The sequence below is a fragment of the Cydia fagiglandana genome, chromosome 2 (assembly GCF_963556715.1).
Source record: "Cydia fagiglandana chromosome 2, ilCydFagi1.1, whole genome shotgun sequence".
Taxonomy (NCBI): Eukaryota; Metazoa; Arthropoda; class Insecta; order Lepidoptera; family Tortricidae; genus Cydia; species Cydia fagiglandana.
In genome coordinates this window covers 22,252,739-22,275,414 of record NC_085933.1, presented here as the reverse complement: position 1 = coordinate 22,275,414, position 22,676 = coordinate 22,252,739, and the positions used below count along the sequence as shown (strand labels likewise).

Below are 22,676 nucleotides of genomic sequence, written 5' to 3'. Positions count from 1 at the left end.
TAGAATATAATTAAAACAGTCTAATCTAATAGTTCTGCAAAGGCAAACAAATTGATACAAAAGGTTCAATCTAAGAGAGACCTCCGATCTGTACCTACGTTGAAACGCCTGTATTTTTATTGCGAGCAATTTTTTTATCCGTACGTCCATTGTTGTATGTTGTTAGTTCTTCAAAGCTTTGGCCTTCGGTTATCTCAAGAAAATACAACAAAATACGGGACTAAGATCTCGCTAAAGTGACGCTGTCTATAATAATAATGATGAGACGCGACTTTATGCAGAAAAAGAAGGCAAATATAGGCGCAAAGGGTGGTCCTCCCATATTATTATATAGACAATTTGAATTTCACGCCTTTTTCTACTGACAAAGTAGATTTGCCAAAGTATAATAATCTCTATTGGCAGGGAATTAGGAACAATCAAAAATTTCGTTCAAAATAAACAAAGCCAACTGTACGTACACATCAGTTAGCCTTGGCATATGTTTACGTTTAAATAAGTCTATTTACTGTCTTACGGAATATCTCACTCATAATCTAACATCGATGGGAACCAGTCATTAAAATGATAAAAGCCTTAATATTTCTGTCAGCCCTAGTGGCGTGTGAGAGCCAGTTCTCTAGTTTTTGGGCGCCCCTGTTCGACCGGAGTATTTTGAACTACAGAGTGGATGCGAGTTTTGATCCTGACGCGGGGAGGAGAGACAGGGATGAGTATGTGAAGAATTATGGTGTGCGTGGTGAGAAGCTTATAGCGGAGTTGGGGAACGGTAGAGGGCCTAGCGGTGGTAGTGATAGGGTAAGTCATAGTAAACTAAGCTTTTGTTCATCGCTCACAAACGAACCAGGCTTGGGCTGGTACATGATAAACAACCATGCCATGGCATTATAAGCATTTAAAAATTAAAATAACCACTAAAGCTGACTATGCTGGTTCATATTCAGCTTTGATCACTTTTTCTTTGATCCTAAGATACACTTGAAAGTTAGGGTGGTTCAAAATACCTTTTTCTAAATTTTCTGAAGGTTTTTTTGTTTCAAATTTTCAAAGTGGTTGAGCAACCCCGTGTAATTGAGATAAAGTTAAAAAACTTTAGGGACACAGTTGAAAGATGAATATCATTATCTAATTCTAACAAATAGGTTTGTCCCTACTTACACAAACAAATCTTACAAGTGTATCTTAGGCTTAGGCCAAGGTTAGAATCTTAAACTTATAATTTAATAGAGGGAATTTATGTTGCTCTCTCCATATGTACGGGAGGTCATAAATAAATAAATTTTGCATTGTTTCAGGTATATGATGATGTAAAATTCTACTACACTTACGGAAGAAATGATCTAGACTATTAAATTATAGAAAAAAAAACAATGTTTTTTATTGGACACCAAGCGTTATATCTGAACTAAGGTAAAAGTGACCTTTTACTTGAGAATCAATGGAAAAGGTTGCATATTAGATGCACAGCAGCGTTGCATATTTGGAATAATTAGGGCTATAAAGTTAACACATTCATTGCCAACCAGGCAAACAAGACATCCGCGCCAGGCCGCAACAAATTCGTCATATAAAGCAGTAGTACCATGATCCTGACTATCGGGTCGTCCGGCCTGGGAACGAAATCATAAAATACCCAATAGTCAGGTTCTTAGCACTGAATATGTTAAAGACATGCTTATGTACTGATCAGGTTGTGGAATATCGACTTAAATACTTATTTATAAATTAAAGTAATAAAATATATTTTTATAAGAAATATTTTATTGTATTCTTATACCCTAATTTAAACAAACCATGACTATATCCTTCGCTTCTGTGTGCTGATATACAGGACATTGTTTCCTCGGATAAAGGCATCACCATACTTGTTCTTTAGCTGACCGTTGACATACTCTTCTGTTTGTTCTAAGGCTATGTTCATGTAGCCGTCGAGGCAGGCTAGGACACCTGAAATTGTAGTAGTTCTAATTAAATTCTACCGTATTACTTATAGTCTGTTCGGAAAGATAAGAGTTGTGGAATGTATTGGTTGTGGATCGTAGAAGGCTCCATACATTCCACGACTCTTTTCTTTCCGCACAAACTCTAGCTAAGACAAGTTTTGGAAATAAAATGTTTTGGGTTATTTCCCATGAAATATAATTACATGACGAGAGTAGTTTATATTGATTACTAAATTATAACAACTGGTGCCATAATAAGTGTTAAAATTGTCAAATAAAGGTAATTCAATAAAATAACATAACCTAAAATATGTTTTAAAAATTCTAGTCATCTGTTTGTTTAGATCAGTAATTGGTGTAGTACTAGTACAGTATTAATCTTATTTATTCAGTTCATAAAGCTTATTAACACGACTAATGAAGTTTTTCTGAACGGTTGAAGTTGTAAAGAATGACCGGTTATCGCAATGAAAAAGTGCATTTATATTGTAAATGAAAAATAAAATTGAACTAATAATATTGGCAGAACATTACTGGTTATTAATTTTATAATCATTAACACGTTATTATTAAAATAATAAACGAATAACAATGTCTTACCTCGGTAATCAACACCGCTGTTCAGTTTAACGACCACAGGTCGCCCGTGGATTTGTTGGATGAAAGACGAGAGTGCTTCTTTACGACTCATATTTAATTGATTAATTTAATTTGTTTATGCCTTGTATTGTTGGATTATTCGATCTTCACACAATTATACAGTATGATGCCGCCAATGTTTCTATGGAATCAACTCTCAATGACAGACATCAAAGTTGAGTGACAGTTGTTAATTTGCGTTTTATTTCGAAGCAAAATTATATTTGCCTGTTCTTTTCCTCGTTTTTAAATTGCGGTAAAGACAAATAAATATTTGTTATAAAAATTTTACGACTGTTTCAACATTTCAATAGAATCACTGAACTTTTTTCTCTCTTAAGAGTCTTGTTGAAATATGATATATTTGCATTCGCAGCGCAATGCAAAAGCTAAACGCTTATTACCTATACTTTTTTTGCCCGTTACCAAGGCCCCTACGTTTTCTGTTCTCTTTGACGGCGCAGCAACTAGTATCATTTCTCTCTCCTCGCTCTTTTAAAATGCCATTTGTCAAAAAAGGATAACCATACTGTTAACAAGGTGAACTTCAAATCAAGTGTTGCCTTTTTGCATGCATCCAGGCTGTGTATGTGTGCGTAAAAACGTGTATGTGTGCTCTTTTAGGGATGTGAAAAGTCGATTTTAATCATGTTATATATCGATAAACGCTACACAGCGGTACGAAATAGCGATTAATTGAAGCTTCAATATCTTCGTTAAACATAAACATAATTGAAATGCTAATGAATAATAAATATATTACAATATAATAAAATATTTCAATTATTGCGGAACACATATCTTAGTAGGTATTTATGTATTTTAATTAAATATCTGAACTTTCCCTTGGTTCCCTGCTGGGGCGTGACGATAAAATTGTGATCTGATAACCACAATAAAGAATAAAAGCGTTTTTGTTCATTTTAGATATCGTCAAACCTTTGAAGTAAAATTAAAATTGTAAGAAATGTCGATAGTTTATCGATATGACTTTATCGACATGGCTACAGCAAGGTGGTGTTAAATTGTTAATCGTACACTAAACAAAAGTGGCACCAGTGACAGCTCGCTGAGACCCCGTCTCTATATATTATAAGTCTATGCCCGTTACGCCGATACAGACGGACTGCAATTCCCAACATCAACGCCGCCAACGTCGGCGTGCAGTTCCCATATAAGTTGCAATTGGCGTGCAGTTCCCATACAAGTTGCACTCTGTATGTAGCAGCACTAAGCGATAATTTTATTAAGGTACAAATAATGGCTGATTTAGACGGCGCGCGAACTCACATGCGATTTTAATTACATTGCGGACTGTTGGTTAAGTCCAATTCAACCGACAGATCGAAAACCGCAATATAATGAAACTGTCTAAATCAGCCGTAATCATCGTAATAAAACTATAAAACCAATTTAGTTAAGAAAAAAACTTTAATTAAAATCTATGTCCTTTCTCTAGGCTCAAGTGATGTCCAAATATATCCAGAGTAGTTGTTGACCTCATTGTCAGTCAGAGGATATGGGCTGTTACTAGCCTTATAGTAGTCTGAAGGAGCATGCATCACAAACTCCATTACATCTAGCTTCCTGGCCAGTTCTTCTTCTGGACCTAAAACAAATATGTTGGTTATTCATTTAGGTATGTATTTGAGAGACTAGGCACACAAAATTATGTTGGGTTGGTACACATCTGAAACTGCTGTTTAGAATTCTTAGCTCCATACTTTTTTACCCTATTTAACTCTTTCACCGCCATTGACTTGATATGAAGACCGAACATTTCGTGCCCGACACGCCACAACTTGATAAATATCAATGATGATAAATGATCAAGTCATAGTTTTGGTTAGGTTTGTATACAAGCAGTTTACTTACTTTATTACTTCATTGACATGGCGGCGAAAAGGTTAAAGTCTGTTATATTAGCTCAAAATGCAAGACTTTTTAAAGATTTATAAGCTCAGTGTAGCAAATAGGACAGCAAGATGAAGTTAACGCAATACTTCTCATGTCTTACCAATAATGTAAGTAGCAGGGTCAAACCCACTCTCTGGAGGGGGACTGGCTTTAGTTGGCAACAGCCATGTGACAACAGCACTCTTCTCGCAATACTGGTCAGTCATGAAGCCTCGGATCTGAGCGTAGTAGGTGCCTCCGTCAATATCGATCATTGAGACTATGTCGCCCACTTGCATGTAATTGCCCTGTAAGAATTAAAGAGGTAATGTTAATTGTTTTTATAATGATGATGATGATGAAACAATATGATATAATTTATTTTCTATTACTTTGTGATTTTGTTATTGAAAAAAATTGAAAATGCTTTTAGTAAGCTCTAGTACAATGAAATTAAACTAGCGCTGTTCGGAAACATTTCGTGTTATAGTTCACCAAGGTTATGTAAACTAGTACTTGATAAAGCGACTATGTATAAAGTAAGAACCCCAATCAAACTTTACCTTATAAAATACTGAATCACTGGTCACAACGGTTGCTGTGGCTGTCGGCGCCTTCAAAGGCTGTCTCTTGAAGATGCTTCTGCGGCCTCTTCCGCGAGGCGCCGTGGATTTAGGAGCCAGTGACGCGGGGGTCTTTGGCTTATATCGAGTCGCTCTTGTACTCTTCCTAGTACCTTTCCCAGTCGCTTTTGCGGGTGTAGTCTCACCCTCAGTCTTTTCATTTTTAGTTTCTGGTTCGTCTTTATCCTCGCGTTTAACTTCCACTTCAGTTTTGAACGTAAAAGGTGGGCTTCCTTCTTTTGTAGCAGTGTTAGAGAGGTGACATTCGTTGCAGATTTGTCCGTTTTCTGCACTTCGCCAGAGGAGAGAATCATTTGCGCCGCACTGAACACAAGTTGGTTTCGGCATGTTTATTAATTTCACTTCAATAAATTTGCCAATAGGAAGGATAAATAATATTTATTCATAGTGCGATACGGTACGCGAAACAAGACGCCACAACAGTAGTTTTCCGTTTCACGCAGCTTGATTCCGATTTCACGTTGGAATAAACGCGCTCATTTTATACAATTAAATACCTAAAACTGCAAGCATGAAGATGAAACTATCAATTAAATTTGATTGTAAGATAATGCTATAAATTTATTACAATTAATTAAATTAAAATTAATTTAAGTTGATTAGGTGTTATCTTTGTGCTGTTTGTTTTTATTTTAGCGTAGAACGAACTATGTTTTAACTGTCAGATTAGCCTTTAATGCTGCCCTCTGTTGCCGAGTAGCAAAAGTAAAATTTTAGTGACATCTATTGAGCATATGTGCAGTTTGTGTTTACCAAAGTTACGAATAGATGTCGCTACTAGTAAATTAGTTATTTAATTTCACGTCAATTCTAATTTTTCGTGGTCAAAGCGTTTACTTATTTTGAACCATTTTTGAACATTAAACTGAAATATACTGTATTGACCATTTTATTAAATCAAACTTAACAAGTTTTTTTTTGGACTGGCGCTATCGAAAATTGTTATCATATTTCATAATTTGTGGTCCCCCTTTAAGTAGTTAATTTTAATCGTATGTAACCAAAACGCGACTGATCTATAAATCAAGCAGCAACAAATTGCTGTAAACGTTGGTAATTTAGAGCGTGCGAATTTGCATGAAACGCTCGTTGGGCGCTATCAAACGGCATGTTTGGTTGAAACAGGCTTTATAGCTGCCAAATTGTCAACATCGATTCATTTTGTAAGCTTACGGGCTAGCAATAAATTGCAGCTCTAGCTAAACTAATAATAGTGTTGTTCTTGAGGTTCCCAAATAGCCCAGTAAAACCCAAACCTTGGCAGTGTTTGTCGTTCCATTTCGGATACAGGCTGCCCCAATGCCCCATTGGCTATAGATGTGGGGGAAGTTCTAATTTCTATCTAAGTACCTATATTTTATTGTTTTTTTTTGCCACACATGCCATTGGGTAGGTAATTGCATCAGTTTACTGTCCGGTAACGTGTTAGTTTCCGTCCAAATAATACATTTCATTTATGATTTGCTACTTGCAAAATATAATTTTTATGTAATTTTTGTGTTTAAGTATATATATTTAGGATTGCAATAAGTCAAAATTTGTGCAGCAATAAAAGTTTATATTAAAATTTCGTCAAGTGGAGCCAGACGGAAACTAGCGCATTGACCCTAAGTAAAACATTGTTTTTAATTACCTACCTGCCACAACCTAGGTACCGTATTAACTTTTTTACAAAGTTACTTAACCTACGAGTTTTCGCATCGTTATCCAAATAACGAAACTCAAACTAAGCCAATTAAAACTTTAAAAATCCATACAAATGTCATTTATAAAGATCGAATACGCTTTGACGGCAACTTTTAACGAGTGAAATCCGCTGAGAGCTCACATTCAGCGGAAACGATTCTTCGACATTTAGTACTTTAGTGAGAAAAGTTTAAGCTACTTACGTATTTTTCAGCGTCGCTGAGCTTTTATCTAGACACGCGGCAGCGTGTCAAGCCAAGTTCAAGCAAAGGAACTGGCTAGCCAGCGCCAAGTGTAATATTACACGAACCACTTGGTGCCACTTTTGACCCTTCTATAACTCAAAACATCTTTAACGTAAACACATAAAACTACGTGTGTTTAATTATATCCATAAGGACATCTAGAAGCCCAAATTTCATGAAGCTAGCTCAAACGGTTATAAAGATATGAAGGTCAAAAAGTCGTAAATTTTAAGACTGACTGACATACCTATAGTACCTAAACCTAACCTACTTCCAGATGACCTAGAAGGATGAAATTTGGAATCCAGCTCAGTTATTGTGTGAAAGCGTAGGAAAAAATCTAAAAATTAAAAAAAGTTATAAAATAGGGGGGGTCCCCATACAAAAAAACCATTTTTTATTGTGGCTGACATATAAGTACCTAAACCTAACCTACTTCCAGATGACCTAGAAGGATGAAATTTGGAATCCAGCTCAGTTATTGTGTGAAAGCGTAGGAAAAAATCTAAAAATTAAAAAAAGTTATAAAATAGGGGGGGTCCCCATACAAAAAAAACATTTTTTATTGTGACTGACATATAAGTACCTAAACCTAACCTACTTCCAGATGACCTAGAAGGATGAAATTTGGAATCCAGCTCGGTTATTGTGTGTAAGCGTAGGAAAAAATCTAAAAACAAAAAAAAGTTAATAAATAGGGGGGGTTCCCATACAAATTTCTTTTTTATTGTGACTGACATATAGTACCTAAACCTAACCTACTTCCAGATGACCTAGAAGGATGAAATTTGGAATCCAGCTCGGTAATTGTGTGTAAGCGTAGGAAAAAATCTAAAAATAAAAAAAGTTAAAAAATAGGGGGGGTCCCCATACAAAAAACCTATAATACGTGCTAAACAACCGGCCAACGGTGTGTCGTTGGCGGCGCGCGGCACCACATAATTAATACAAAGAACAGAAGTAAAAAACATGCAGCGGAAACACAAGAAAAAACATTAAATCTCAATACCTGCCTAGTTTTCTTTTCAAAAATTATTGATATCCCATCAAAAACATAAATGTAAAAAAGGAGAGCCAAGTTCAATACAAAAATTATGCTTGGCTGTGGGGTTCGCCGCAAAAAGAATGGAGATTTAAATGAGTGCCAAGTTCTATGCAAAATCCAAATATGTATTTATAGGAACAAAATAACATTATAAACAAGTATTAAACTCTATTTCTTTGCTTTATTGGATACCTATAACAATTGCTGTTATTTAAAAAAAATGTGAGATCTTAAAGTAGGTTAGATTTGGCTTGGCCAGTTTTTATCAGAATTACAAAATATATATGTTGAATAACTTTATAAAATGACTGATGTAATAAAAACTGGCCAAGTCAAATCTAACCTGCTTTAAGATCTCGCATTTTTTTTAAATAACAGCAATTGTTATAGGTATCCAATAAAGCAAAGAAATAGAGTTTAATACTTGTTTATAATGTTATTTTGTTCCTATAAATACATATTTGGATTTTGCATAGAACTTGGCACTCATTTAAATCTCCATTCTTTTTGCGGCGAACCCCACAGCCAAGCATAATTTTTGTATTGAACTTGGCTCTCCTTTTTTACATTTATGTTTTTGATGGGATTAATTCTACTGTAAGTATAGATATTTAGATTTTGCAAATTTAATATTTGGAAGGTAGTATTAGGTACGCAAAGGTGGTAACCTTACCTCCTAACTGTCAACGGAACTTACGGAGCAGAACAGTAACATCGCGTACCTAATAATAGCCTAACACTACCTTCCAAATATTAAATTTGCAAAATCTAAACATACATACTTGTTACAGTAAAACTAATAAAAGCTCAGCGACGCTGAAAAACCCCTAGATACCCCTAGATACATCTCTTTTTTACGTCAATGGTATGGCAAAATTTAACTATTCTTCGATGACATTCGATCTATTCGAATTATTTAATGTACCTACTAGGAATTATTTATCATCATTCACTTTTCGATCAAGACGTCCTAGCCTCGTAAGACCCAAGGCAATTTTGGCGCTTTTGAATTTGGAACTCTCTTTTATGAGTATGAGACTCTCCATATGAGTTCGAAACTCGAATTTATTTTGTACTTGTACATGTACACGGGGACATATTATGAGGCTAGGACGTTCCGCTGGGCTCAGGCCTCCTCTCATTGTGTGGGAGGGTACGGAACTATGGACTATATATAGGAATCAAATGGTCAAATGGAATAACCTCCGGAATATTATTTAAAATAAAAATACATTTCAAATGTGTCAAACTTTTATTCAAAAAAATTGCAATGTTAAGTGAATAAGTTAGCTTAATCTACGTGGAATGTTTAAGACCAGTTAAGTACCTGTTTATTTAATTTAAGAAACACTTAAAAATACTATTTTAAAGCCGTTGAGTCTTACTTTAAATGCATGAAAAATAGTTGTAAGGATGAAAAGGTGTTGGTAGGTACATGTGCAGTTTATTTTAAATATTATTACAGCCAGCATCAGAAGTTGCTATACTTGGTCAAGCAGATCTTGTCAGTAGAAAAAGGCGGCAAATTTGAAAAATGTAGGCGCGAAGGGATATCGTCTCATACAAAATTTGAATTTCGCGCCTTTTTCTACTGACAAGATTTGCTTGACCATCTATATATAGATGGGCGATGTACTCTAAACGATTTACACTCGCGTTCATTAGAGAGGTGCATCAACACCGCATTTAACTTTTGTGGAGCAACTGTGTAACACGGTAACATTAGGTAGGTAACTTGTTACATATTTCGGTACTGAGGGGCTACCGCCAAAACCGAAATTCGCAAATTGCGGGGATCTTTCTTTTTTACTCCAATGAAGACGTAATTAGAGCGACAGAGAAAAATGCCCGCAATTTGCGAACTTCGATTTTCGCGATTATAGCCCTGATGCAGAGTGTTGCTTCGTTGCTTCACAAAAGCGAACTGGTGGTGTGGATGCACCTTTAATTAAGCTATATCAAGTGAACATTTCTTTCTCCACCAGCCCAAGCTAAAAAGTTCACATTGTACTCTCTTAATTAGCAACAAAGTTATAATGAGTAATTTTTGGTCACTCAGCCCGCTCAGTTACTCCTGTTGCTGACTGTACTATAAAGTAGATTACCGTAAGTGGATTTGGACGGTTGTACGAAATAGTTATTTGTACAACAAGAGATCAAAGTTTGATATTTCTTCGAGTGCTTATTTTGAGTCCCGTGCAAGCGAAAGATTCTATAATATAATATAATCTTGAGCGTAGTAAGGGATTCAAAAGCGCACGAGATGTAAATAACTTTGATCTCGTGTAGTACACAAAATTTTTCACCCTAAGCAATGAGAACATACCTAGAGGGACAGAGATAATAGAACCCAAGTATATCGAACTTGTATTAGACCCCGCATGATGAAATGACATTTGATTATAAAGGTCACTTGAATGACATTTTGTTTCACTCAGTGAGCAAAATGCGATTTTGCTCACTGAGTCATTTTGTCTCACCCAGTGAGCAATGCGATTTTGCTCACTGAGTGAGACAAAATGACTCAGTGAGCAAAATCGCATTTTGGTCACTGTTTTGAAGAAGCAAAGTACCCTTGTTCGAGCTGCTGAGGTGAAAATACTCTTGCACAGTTTCATAAGCTTCAATACTTGCAAGAATTAGGAGTGCGTTCAAAATAAGACGATGCCTTCGTTATGAATAGGAGGCATTAATACAGAACATTATTAAGAATATTCAATTAAGTATAATAATGTAGACATTACATTAATATAGGTATGTACAAATGTTTATTCAACACCATAGCTAAAGCGCTTGTTTTCGAGGTTTTTAGTAAAATTTTGTTTGATCATCGGTGGGGCGAATTACAGAATATGGCAGTAGTAAGCACAGACAAGTAATGATACTGTAGATGAAAACATGACAGAAAATAGTGGACAAAAGGCTCTGTCGTCAGAGAACTGACGTTGCATTTGAAATGTAAACAATCGCTTTAAAACCAGGTGGCCGGAATTAGCTGATTGATTAGATATACATATAAAACATTAAAACACATTCAGATATTGTACAATGAGATAATTTAGTGCGATACCTACATAAACATAAACATACAGCAGTCACTTTAATTTCTGTTATAAGTATTTTATTTCAAAACCCAGACAGTCAAAAAGCAGAAATGGAATCGAAGACAGAACGGATGCTTGAAGTCTCAGTCCAAGTTTTGACGGTTCAAGCGACCTAGCCAAGGTGACAATCGCTATCGCTTCGCCTTCGAATCGATTTGTGGCTCTTTATCATTCTTCCATATTAGTGTGACAGTGACAGTTGCGTTTCGTTCGCTACGGAGCGTTAGCAATTGGCATGTTGTTTACGGGGTCAGCACGGATTATTTACATGCGTCATATGGCTTCTCTACACGATGGGCTAACGCCGGCCTCTCCAAGGGACGCATTTACGCGTTAGAGGGAGCAAGTGATATTGCTATCTCATTCTACCGCATGGCTGCGTCCCTTCGAGTGGTCGGCGTTGGCCCTTCGTGTAGAGGAGCCAATAGCGCGGACGCCGTAGTTGGCTACACACGAGAACAGCAATGGATTCAACGGCAGTACGGTTGCTAGTCATCTCAGTTGATTGGACGGTTCACTGGTTATTTACACACATGCGTCTCAGTACGCACGACGCAAGTCTCGCAGCTGACGCGACAGCACCAGTGGAAGCGACAGCGGCACTGGGTCGCCTTCACCGCCCGTACGGTGTTGTAGCCCCGGCCGCAGCAGAGGGTCTCACAGCCGTCTTCACCTGCAAACATTAAGGATACCTTGATCTTAACCTTCCTTTCCTTATCCTTTACTTTTAGAGTTAGAGTGCAACATATCTTGTTATGTCTTGAAGTGTGACGAACATTGTATGATGAATTAATACTTAGGTCAAGTTTTTTTGAAATAGTTTCCTGCTTCTACTCGATTAATGAGATAACCAATGGATGTATTGTTTAGTTTGGATGTAATGGTTTGGCTATTTGGCTGCTGAGTCATGACTACTTCTTGTCTATTTTATCGTCTTATATATTTCCGTGGCTGCTGGCTTACCGCCATCGTTTGCTTTGATCTGGACATGATTATCTTAATTTGTATCAACCGTTAAGCGATAGGTAGACTATATAGTCTTACCTCTAGAGGTTCTGTTGCATACTCTTCCGTGTGTGCCAAGGGACCCCGAGACTGCGTCAGGTTCGCAGTACGACGGAGATGGCTCCAGGTACACCAGCTCTGACTTCCGTGGCTGCCGGCCCACCGCCATCGTTTGCTTTGATCTGGACATTAAACATAAGAATATTGAAGGCTGGTGATCAAGTAAAATACTCTCATCTTCCGTTTTTACAAATCTACGTTTAATGTCGCGGTCTAATGTCCCTAATGAGGGATAATAGGAATGCATCATCATCTCATCAATCTCTCAAGTTACCTGCGTATGACCAGATGAGACTGCGGTGGCTGAGGTGCGACCAGCTTGGCCTTTCTGTACTTTTCTCGAAGAGCGGTGGCCACGGCCTTGTACTGGGGTAGGGCTCTCCAGCAGGTCCGCATGGCGCAGGATCCAGAAACGCCGTGACACTTGCACTCGCGGCGGACCAGGTCTTTCACCATCTAAGGAACAAAAAAAAAATAACGCTGGCTCGGTCATCTAGAGAGGATGGGAGGAGATCGAACTGCGAGAAGAGTGTAAGGTATGTGGGGCAAAACATCCGTCCGGGCGTTCCAGATACCGAAGAACGAAGCCCTAAAAGACCTGTCCGCCCTCGAAGTACCCAACTGAGGTGAAGTGGCGCGGAATAGGGCTCATTGGCGTTCTTTTATGTGTCAGAGGCCAAGATCCTTTTTAGGTCACTGAGGCAGTGAAGTACCTACATATAATGTAATAATTGAGATCCATAAGTGACGGAAAAGGGGTTTACATAGAGGTTTTATTAATTTTCATTGTTACGTGGACAAGAACATCCGATTGAATGCAGTGGCAAAAGGCAGTGCAAGAATATGAACTTTAGCCCAGTAAGCAAAGCTTTTAGTTATTGAAATGATTTTTACCTAAAAGTAGTTCCGTGAATCAGTATAATCAAGCTATCAACGTCTTGCGTTATTTCTCTATAAATATACTAACACGGGAAATGTTAGGGTTCTTCATAACATACAGTTAGAATCCACATAAACATTTATACATGTAAATGTTTCTTCGCATTAGTAGAAACGGATACTAATATGGCTTAACTGGTTCTAATAGCTACTTAGCACTAGACCACCACGACTGACACCTAGACTTTAAGCTCAAAAGACCTAAAACCACTATTTCCAAAGAATCTCCGAGTATATTTATTCCATTAGACTTTCAACTTTAACTCAATATAAATTAAGTGTGTAATGCGAAAATTTTGGTTTCAGGAATCCCATTTGTAATTAAGACTTTATTTTGAAGTAGTTAAAGTCGAGAATAAAATGCGATTGAAATATCAAGACTGATTTCCAAGAAATGATACTATGCGTTTTGAATGCAGGCAGGTGATCGTCACTGATATTACACATTACACTCTACTTCGTTTTTAATGTTAAACTTTATACCAAGGAGTTAAGACTGGTTTTTGAGTAACAGGCATGCCATTTGTCTAGAGGGTGCAAATAGACATTCAAAATACAAGGACAAGCATTTCAGAACAATTTTTTTCAGGATGTCTAAGGCATACATACAATACAAAATAGCTTTACGATTGATATATAGTAGGTTCCTACTCTTATCAACAAGAAATCGAGATGTAAACCTACATAGTTAGGACTTGTATTATGTAAAATTATGAATATTTTGCGACATTCAACATTTTCAACTTCCGGTCACTTTGTTTCAACTTAAATGACTCATGTTAGACCGGGCCGTGTCCGGGCCGGAGCTTCCGGCACATAGTTCTCTATGGAAAGCATCACGTGATCACCTATCATGTCATAGAAAAGTAAGCCCCGTAATAAGCTCCGGCCAGGATACGGCCCGGTCTAACGTGAGTCATGCTTTAAGCACACAATGTTAGGCATTATCAGAGCATCTTTTGTGATTGAGCAGATTTCATAAGATTTGCGATGCTAAATCATTAAATTAGGACATTCAACTACTATTATGTCTTCTCGCGTACAAACAGCTTTTAACTGTCCATCGGTGGACCTTATGCCTTTTGTAATAATGCCTGTTTACGAACTGTCAGTTAACAGTGTGCGATGGCACACCGTGGGCCGTGATGTGAAGTATTTCAGATCCACATCCTGGGTTACAGCACAAGTTTACCACCACTGACTACCTAATTCTAATTGATTGATAAAAAAATAATTTATTGACCCAAAAAACAAACAACATAATAATAACAGCATAGGTACCTTCAGATCCACAGCGCAGGCTTCGTCATCATACAGATAGCTCGCCCACCTCAGGTTTCGTCAAATAATTTATTGATCGATTAACTTGACGGATGTAGGATGACCATGCCCATAAGACAGATGTCGTTGGCAAGTGCAGAAAGCCGGCAAATAGTCGATTGATTGAAACGGTCGTGCAACACAGTAATCGTACCTAATGTCGCCTCCGACATCTCGAGCGCCTTGGGGTCCAATTACGGTATTGTGCGAAACGACCGGTTGCTGGCAATTACGCCGAGAGCGTTCGTGATTCGGTGTTTTTGAGCCGTGTGAGTGGGGTTCCGTGGGTAAGGGTGCAACATTTATTTTCCTTATAGGAGGAATAGTTCACACCTATGAATCGCTAAAGTATTGGTAAACAAAGCTCGCGTTGGGAAAGACGCAAAAATAGAACACATATATACTTTGTATACTTATAAGAAATAATTATTTTTCTGCATGCCCTGACTGATTTTCTCATTTCAGTGTGTGCCAATATTAGGTGGTGAGAAGGCAGTGCCAGTGAGAGAATCTTTTCAATATAGATGACGTTTGATCATGGAAAATGTATAATAAATGATGTGTGTTTTAAAAAAAACTAAGATTTTTTTATGGGAGTTACGTTTTTCAATGCGATTTTCCATTTTTATTTCAGTGATTTAAATCTGATGTTTTCTAACCCCATAAAATCAACATACCTATTTATTTACTCAAATCAAAATTTACCTTATTAATAATTCAAAAAGCTAGTAATAATAACAATTAAGAAAACTAGATACTACTCATGCTAAGTAATATTCGACATTGGCAACACCATCATATTACCTACCTACTCGTAAATGTCAGATTGTCATAGAACGGACTAATGGAACGACCACTGTTAAACCATTTTGTAATTTCTGCGGAACCTTCTACATGAACGGGCAGTTAAACAGTCATAACAACGTATAATTCGAAACAAGTGAGGTGGTACTTAAAAGAGATATTAACGCTCATCCAGAACTAGTTTTAACCATATCGACACATTAACGTTTTGTTTTTAACCGCCGTTTTGAGCGGCCGCCATTTTGCTTTCAAGTTTTTTAATCGACCGCCGGCATGCGATGGCGTTTATTATGTCTTAAAACAATAATCAAGAATGTCTTTGTAATGTTTGTAAGAACATGCAGGTATTAATTAACAATTTAAGGTAATACAATCTGTAAGTGTCCGTAATTTAATTAGTTGCATGTATAAGGAAGGAATAAGGAAAAAAAACAGATTTATAAATATGCAAGTTGAAATAAAGCAAAGCTGTCTTTTGCATTGAATTTTCAGCATGTTTTTTTCTAGAATACTCATAAATTTTGCAAAATAAAGAAAACAGAATGTGTTGTAGGATACGGAAAGAGTAGGTATCACTCACGATTCTGCTGATGCAATTCTATTGCAGATTCATACACACGGTGCGTACGGCGCGTATTATCCAGCTCTCTCGCGGCTCGGAAACTTAAATTGGTAGCGCGCCGTATGCAACTTCTCACCCACCACTAGAATCTTGGAGTGAAGAATGTAGTATCATGTCTATTATTACAGACGGACTACTTATATCTCGCTCACCTTCCTGCCGACGCGGTTGTTGTACAGGTTCATGCGTCTGCTCCGAGTGCATCTGCGTCCAACTCTCTTGCGTCTAAGAATCTTCGTGCGTCTCCCTCTCACTAATAGCTGTCTTGTTAGAGTGGAGAATAGGGTATCCTGTCTGTTACAGAAGGTGTATACCTCGCTCACCTTCCTGCCGACGCGGTTGTTGTGCAGGTTCATGCGTCCGCGCGCATCTGCGTCCAACTCTCTTGCGTCGAGAAATCTACGCGCAAATCTCGCCCCGTACGCGGCTTCTCCGCAGCCACCCCATTGGAACTGCTCTGTCGATGGTCGCCTCCTACTGAAAGAAGTACTTGGTTAGTTTGGATGCTAGCTGAAAACTATTATTTTAACATTAAGGTTCTAAATATAAAATTGTATATCTCAGAGTTTCTTACGCTGCTGTGTTTAAATACTCCCTACTCTGCATTTATTCGCGTCGGTGATAATATGCTGTTGCCATTTAACACATGAAAGCGGCTTTCCTCGTAACTGTACTAAAATATAAATATCACATAGGTACGCTTTTTTACCCGAATATTATCGATGTATAAAATGAACTACCGTATAGCATAGTTTATTTCTTACCTGTACATTTGCTCCATCACTGTGTCAAAACACCTCCTATACTTTTACCCGCATCAGCGTGTATTATGAACTAGCAACTGGTATACAATATCTTCCTAACCTGATCCAGATAAGCACATAAGACCCCGCGACTACACGCACCATTCAAAGCGTTCATGAGATGAGACCAGCCAATATGACATGATAATGTACCATCACGCTCCGCAATTGTTATGCTATTTAGGGTTCTAGCTAAATTGGACATTCCATAGCGAGAGTATGGTACAACCAATTTAGTTAGGACCCTAAATGGCATAACAATCGCGGAATGTGATGGTACATCATCATATCTACTGACTGTACCTCCGAGTACATCGAATAAGTACAGCTTTGGTCCTTACCTGTTAGCTGCGCAGCCGCATGCAGGCAGGTCGCCGCGCGCGCACGCCGCGCTAAGCGCATGCGTGACGCCAGCCGATGTTATGGCGTACGTGAAGGCGGCCTCCTTAGTAGCTGCAAACAAATGTTGCAGTTATATTTATTTGCGTATTTATTTTTGCGGTGCGGTGATTTTATTCACTAATTGCTGTGGGAGGGTGGGAGCATTAATTGCATGAAAAAAATAAGCAAGTAAGTATAACGGGTTAGCACTGATTGACTAGCACGTTATCTTTTCGCGGATTACCAAAGTAATATCTATTTTGGTTTTAATTAACGTCACAATTTTTTTTATATAATGAATTAAATAAAAAAAACATGTCTATATTGTCTATGGTTCACTCATCTGTCAAAGATGACAATTAAAATTAGGTTGGCAACAATGTATTTCATTTAAGTGGTGATTACACGAAGTATCGTAAAAGTGCCAAAAAGATACTGCGTGTATGCACAAATACTTTTTTTGGGAATAGACAACTACAAGATAGGGGTTTAAAGGTATGTGCACAACCCTTTAAAAGACAAATAAAAGTACGGGAGTAGATAAAATAATATAATTAGTACCTACTTAAGTAGTTATTAAGTTCCCATAAATTTTAAGCTCCACGTACGTACATGTGATAAAATTAAATTTACTACTACGGTAAGTTTTAACTTCTTAAAAATAGAATAAAAACGTTAATTGAATAATGCAATTAAACGGTCGAATGCGATTCCAAGTGCTAACACTTAAGTCTGTAGATTAGGCGCAAATGTTTGTTTTATAAATGTTTATCCGCACGATGGCATAATTTCACAATAATATTTACATTCGGGCCCGCAGCTGGCAGTTGATTGAAATGTAGCCTCTGACTGAATAACATTAGAGATAAGAGCTGTTTCAGACTATCTTGTGCGTTGACGCGTCAATAAGCTCGTATAACTCGCTGCTTTAAGTTAGGACCGCTACGAGGAAACTTCAGCTTTCTTTAGAATTATTTTATGTTACGATGAGAATTAAGAGGAGATTTAGGAGATATGTTAGCAAAGACAGGTATTAATAAAAATATTGTTTTACAATTTTATTAGAAGCTACTACAACGTAATAGTCTACTTTTTTAACAAGGTAATGCTCCCTATGGGTCGAAGTGTATAGGGCCTAGATTATTGACTAGAACCCGATTGGATTGAATATTACGGGCATCTCGCGACCGAGATATGATGAACATTATAATAGGTATGTAATTGTACATATATACTTTTTCTGTCAACTTAAAGGGACTTTTACGTTCGAGTTTTTGATTGGCTGTTGAATTCCAAACACTATCTTCTACTAACTAGGATTGCCACGTTAATAAGTCCACATCAAAAGAACTGTCGACTGGTACAATTTCCTGAAGAACCGCGATTAAATACGCCACCAGTGTGTTTAGAGTAAGGGTACTCCACTGAGATATAGAATTCTTCTAACTCATTAAAATCGCTGAAGAGTCGCAGGCAAAATGCCAGTACATACTGCCATATCCCGCTATCTCTCGCTGACAAGTAAAAGCAGCGGACAGCCTAATACGTTAATTAGTTCACTACAATCGACCTCATTGAAATAGCAGAACCGCAGGGAATTTTCCAGACAAGACTGTGTGTAAGGGCCCTAACGCTATCTCCCGCTGACAAGTAGAAGCTCTGGACAGGCTAATGCGTCAATTAGTCCAGTCAGATAGACCCGTCTATTCCCTACTTTGATGTAAAAGGTTTTGAGTAATCGATGATTTGCAATGGTAAGAATGGACATGAATAGTAATCTAGTGAGAGGTGATACTTAGGCATGTGATGTATAATGTATTGGGTACTAAGGTTTATTAAAATAAAACAAGATAAGATAAGATAAGATAAGTTCAACGTATTTCTGTAAGTAACATATAGAATGTGGTGGTGAAACACAGTAGTTCTAAAACCAACAGATAAAAATTAGATTTTGACCGTTTTCTGATTTATGAACCGATTCATTTGGGCAATGCCTAAATCTCCGCAGTGTATAGGTATGTAGTATGTATGTGTCTTTTGTATAGCAAACTCTAGGAGAGGTGTACGTATAGTTCGATTTTTTATGGTGTTTGAATTTTAGGAATAGCTATAATGAAACATTTGGACAACATAAAAAAACAGCCAGCTGAAACTGAAATAGTATCTAATAAGACCACGCGAAAATGTAGGTACAGTCAACGGTAAAAATATGGGTGTAGACAACTTACTCAAAAATATGTCCCATAGTTCTTAATTCACTGACATAAGAGTTATGTTATGGGACATATTTTTGAAATGATTTGTACACCCATATTTTTACCGTTGACTGTACAGTCAACGGTAAAAATATGGGTGTACCTACCTAATATTCGTTTAGGCATGGTATATCATTTTCCAAGGAGATATTACTTTACTTGAAAATATACTGTCTGTGCCGTGATAACTTCATAAGTATGACTCAGAATACTGTATCACTAAAATTAGAACAAATCAAATAAATTTGATTGGAATTGAGTTTCAAAAGATAACATTTAAACATTAAGAACAATTTTTTTGGAAGTCTGTTAGCAATAAACTTTATCGGAACTTGTAAATACTTAATAAACCAAAATAAAGGTCTAAAACAAATTAAAATTTAGTAAAGAAGCCTTGCTTCATAAACTTCCACATAAAAAAAAGAAAACCTCAAATTAACACGCTCCTACATTTATGACCGTATCAGACCGCACCCGTCATATAAATGTAAACAAACGAGCAACGTAAACAAACGGCCAATTAACGCCCGCCGCTATAAATAATAAATAAATAAAAACTTAATTGACACTCCACGGGTCTTGGAAGTGCACAATACGCTCATACAAATAAACTTACGGAATCTTGCACATACCATACCTATAGGCCAATTCGAGTTTTAGTAATTCGATCGGTTTCCGATATGATACCGATCTCTCAGTGTCAATAGTGATGTTTTTGGTTGAAGGATTGTTACTTTTATGGTAACATTCCATTTCTAACCGCAGCTGCACTAGCGGTACTGAACGCGTAGCTGTCATTGTCAATTTCCATAGTAAAATGAACAGTAGTGCAGCTGTCGTTGGAAATGGACTGTCACCTTTATGCTTTTGACACTGAAATATCAGTATCATATTGGAAACAGGGCTATAACCGCGAAAATCGAAGTTCGTAAATTGCGGCGATTTTTCTCTGTCACTCTAATTACGCCTTCATTGGAGTAAAAGAGAAAGATCCCCGCAATTTGCGAATTTCGGTTTTCGTGGTAGCCGCTCAGATCGAATAACTAAAACTCGAATTGGCCTGCCAGTCGTTTTGATTTTGGTAACTGTAGTTAATTGTTTTACGTCACACTTATTTTGAAGCATTTATGCATTTCAATTTGAAGTTATAAAGCTATGAAATCGTTTTGGAATGAGAGTTTGATGTATTGGAATTAGATTAGAGAAGTTTTGGTTAATTTTATTATGATCTGGTTCTAATAAGGATAATTCCTTATTATTTTAGATTAAAATGTTTAAAATATTTTCAAAAATGTTAATATCCAGAGAGAAAAATGGGGTGACGTTTGTATGGAGAAGCGGCCGTCCTCTTTCCCCTTAACAAATGAAGGCTTTTAGCGACGTATTTTTAGACTTGTAAAACTTTAACTTGTAGGCTTATAAACCAGGGTCCTTTAGACAGACATAGTCGTATTGACGCGGCCCGTCAATTAGTCCCGGCGTATAAATCACGGCGTGGGAGTGAGACGGCTGTCGTTTATTTGCCTGGTACTGAGCTTTTTATCCGGCCACGGCTGTTATGCCGGCTGCCATACACAGGTAACAAGTAAATAAAAAAATATATATGTAGATATAAAAAAAGTATTATAGTCAACGGATACCTCCTACTATTCCTATGACACTTAGACGTTAAGGATGACTCACGCTAGACCGGGCCGGGCCCGGGCTGAGGCGTCCGGCGTTTTCTATGACGTCTGTTCGGTGATCAGTGATCACGTGGTGCTTTACATAGAAAACGAAGCTCCGGAAGATCCGTTCCTCCGATCCTTTAAAACCCATTCACTTTTTTTCGTATCAAAAGAATGGTAACATTAATTTCATGATTGCTTTCTGGGATCTCGGAAACGGCTCTAACGATTTCGAAATTTGCTGTATGGGGGTTTTCGGTGGCGATAAATCGATCTAGGTCTTATATCTGGAAAACGCGCATTTTAGAGTTTTTATATATTTTCCGAGCAAAGTTCGGTCTCCCAGATATTGAGCTTTGTTTCTAGTTCCTCGCTACCTTTAACTTGAATCCTTATCACGCTGAAACTTTGTATTTGTATGGACCACTGATTTTAAATAAACTAGTCTTAATAAATAAATAGTAAAGTATCGATCGGGTTCGAAAGAATTATGTTTCTGGAAACGAGATTATCACTACCTGTTATTGAAATATAAACTCCTATCTACCCACAAAACTTATTCGACAGTCAACTTTATGAAATAAGAAATAAAGTTTGAAATCTGTTCAGCATCTAGCAGGGGTTATGACAATTTTGTAAGTTGAGCAAAAATAGAGCTTAAGATTTATCTGTTAAAGATTACGTAGAATTTAATTACGAGACTGCCTTAAGAACAGGATGGGAGTTATGGAAACTATAGCGGATAGAACGTACAGTTAAGATAAATAAAATATACAATTTCTTTCTTCTAAATGAACCCTGAACCTCGATAAATGTCAATGCTTGGTGGCTATACGTGTAACAGGAAAAGCAAGCGCAAAAATAATATTAAACAACAATAAAGTCATTGTAATTTTATTTTAATAATATATATATCATTATCATCATCTTAGCCATAAGACGTCCACTGCTTAACATAGGCCTCCCCCTTGGACCTCCATTCGTACCGGTTGGAAGCGACCTGCATCCAGCGTCTTCCGGCGGCCTTAACAAAGTCGTTTGTCCATCTTGTGGGTGGACGTCCTACGCTGCGCTTGCGCTTTATATATATATATATTAATCTTTCATCATCATCAGTATTTAAGAGCTATGTTCTTGTCGGTAGAGTAATCGCCACTCTTCTTTTTGCTGGGTCAGCCTTTTAACTCCCTCGTACGACACGACAGAAACTCTTTCTTTCATTTGGCTGAGATATGTGAGCCTGGGCCTTCCTCTTATTTATCTTTATATGAACATATTATAAAAAACCTAACCTAGAGTGCCGCCAGCAGCGGGGTAAGGTCAAGCTGCCGATGGTCAGGGCTGCAGAGAGAGGAACCGGCGGACTATTTATCCACGCCATGTCCAAAATTACCACCTTCTGCATCTGACCCTTGATCTAACCACCCAGCGCATAGTCTAATAAATGGTCTTCTCTTCCCAGAGTGACACAGGCCTACGTCACAATAACATGGCCGCTATATATAGCGCTATCGCATATTATCATATAGCGCTGTCGCATGATGACGTAGGCTTGTGTCAGTCAGGTGACCTAGAAAAGACGGGAAGAGAGTACCAGGCGGAGTATAATATTATACCA

General features: G+C 37.5%; 4 protein-coding genes across 4 annotated transcripts in view; 1 reads left to right on the top strand and 3 right to left on the bottom strand.

Annotated features, from left to right (window-relative positions):
- The first annotated feature begins 493 nt into the window (after positions 1-493).
- Positions 494-1,371, top strand: LOC134679688 (uncharacterized). The gene is made up of 2 exons (XM_063538636.1): positions 494-798; positions 1,296-1,371. Exons 1-2 carry the CDS (start codon positions 565-567, stop codon positions 1,350-1,352), a joined length of 291 nt encoding a protein of 96 aa, XP_063394706.1. The 5' UTR covers positions 494-564; the 3' UTR covers positions 1,353-1,371.
- A 372-nt stretch (positions 1,372-1,743) lies between these two features.
- On the bottom strand, positions 1,744-2,736 carry LOC134679690 (U6 snRNA-associated Sm-like protein LSm6). Its single transcript, XM_063538637.1, has 2 exons — positions 2,544-2,736; positions 1,744-1,947 (listed from the first exon to the last, which is right to left on the bottom strand). Exons 1-2 carry the CDS (start codon positions 2,632-2,634, stop codon positions 1,799-1,801), a joined length of 240 nt encoding a protein of 79 aa, XP_063394707.1. The 5' UTR covers positions 2,635-2,736; the 3' UTR covers positions 1,744-1,798.
- A 1,258-nt stretch (positions 2,737-3,994) lies between these two features.
- Positions 3,995-5,556, bottom strand: LOC134678442 (GATA zinc finger domain-containing protein 1). The gene is made up of 3 exons (XM_063537020.1): positions 5,042-5,556; positions 4,600-4,786; positions 3,995-4,191 (listed from the first exon to the last, which is right to left on the bottom strand). The coding sequence occupies exons 1-3, from the start codon at positions 5,447-5,449 to the stop codon at positions 4,025-4,027; spliced, it is 762 nt and encodes a 253-aa protein (XP_063393090.1). The 5' UTR covers positions 5,450-5,556; the 3' UTR covers positions 3,995-4,024.
- A 3,775-nt stretch (positions 5,557-9,331) lies between these two features.
- LOC134678714 (protein Wnt-2) overlaps positions 9,332-22,676 on the bottom strand; it is a 53,398-nt gene continuing 40,053 nt past the window's right edge. The window contains exons 4-8 of the mRNA XM_063537377.1: positions 17,097-17,208; positions 16,276-16,429; positions 12,542-12,723; positions 12,247-12,389; positions 9,332-11,875 (exon numbers count right to left, since the gene is read on the bottom strand). Of these exons, the coding sequence (XP_063393447.1) occupies positions 11,724-11,875; positions 12,247-12,389; positions 12,542-12,723; positions 16,276-16,429; positions 17,097-17,208 (743 nt within the window). The 3' untranslated portion in view covers positions 9,332-11,723. The remainder of the gene's footprint in view (positions 11,876-12,246; positions 12,390-12,541; positions 12,724-16,275; positions 16,430-17,096; positions 17,209-22,676) is intronic.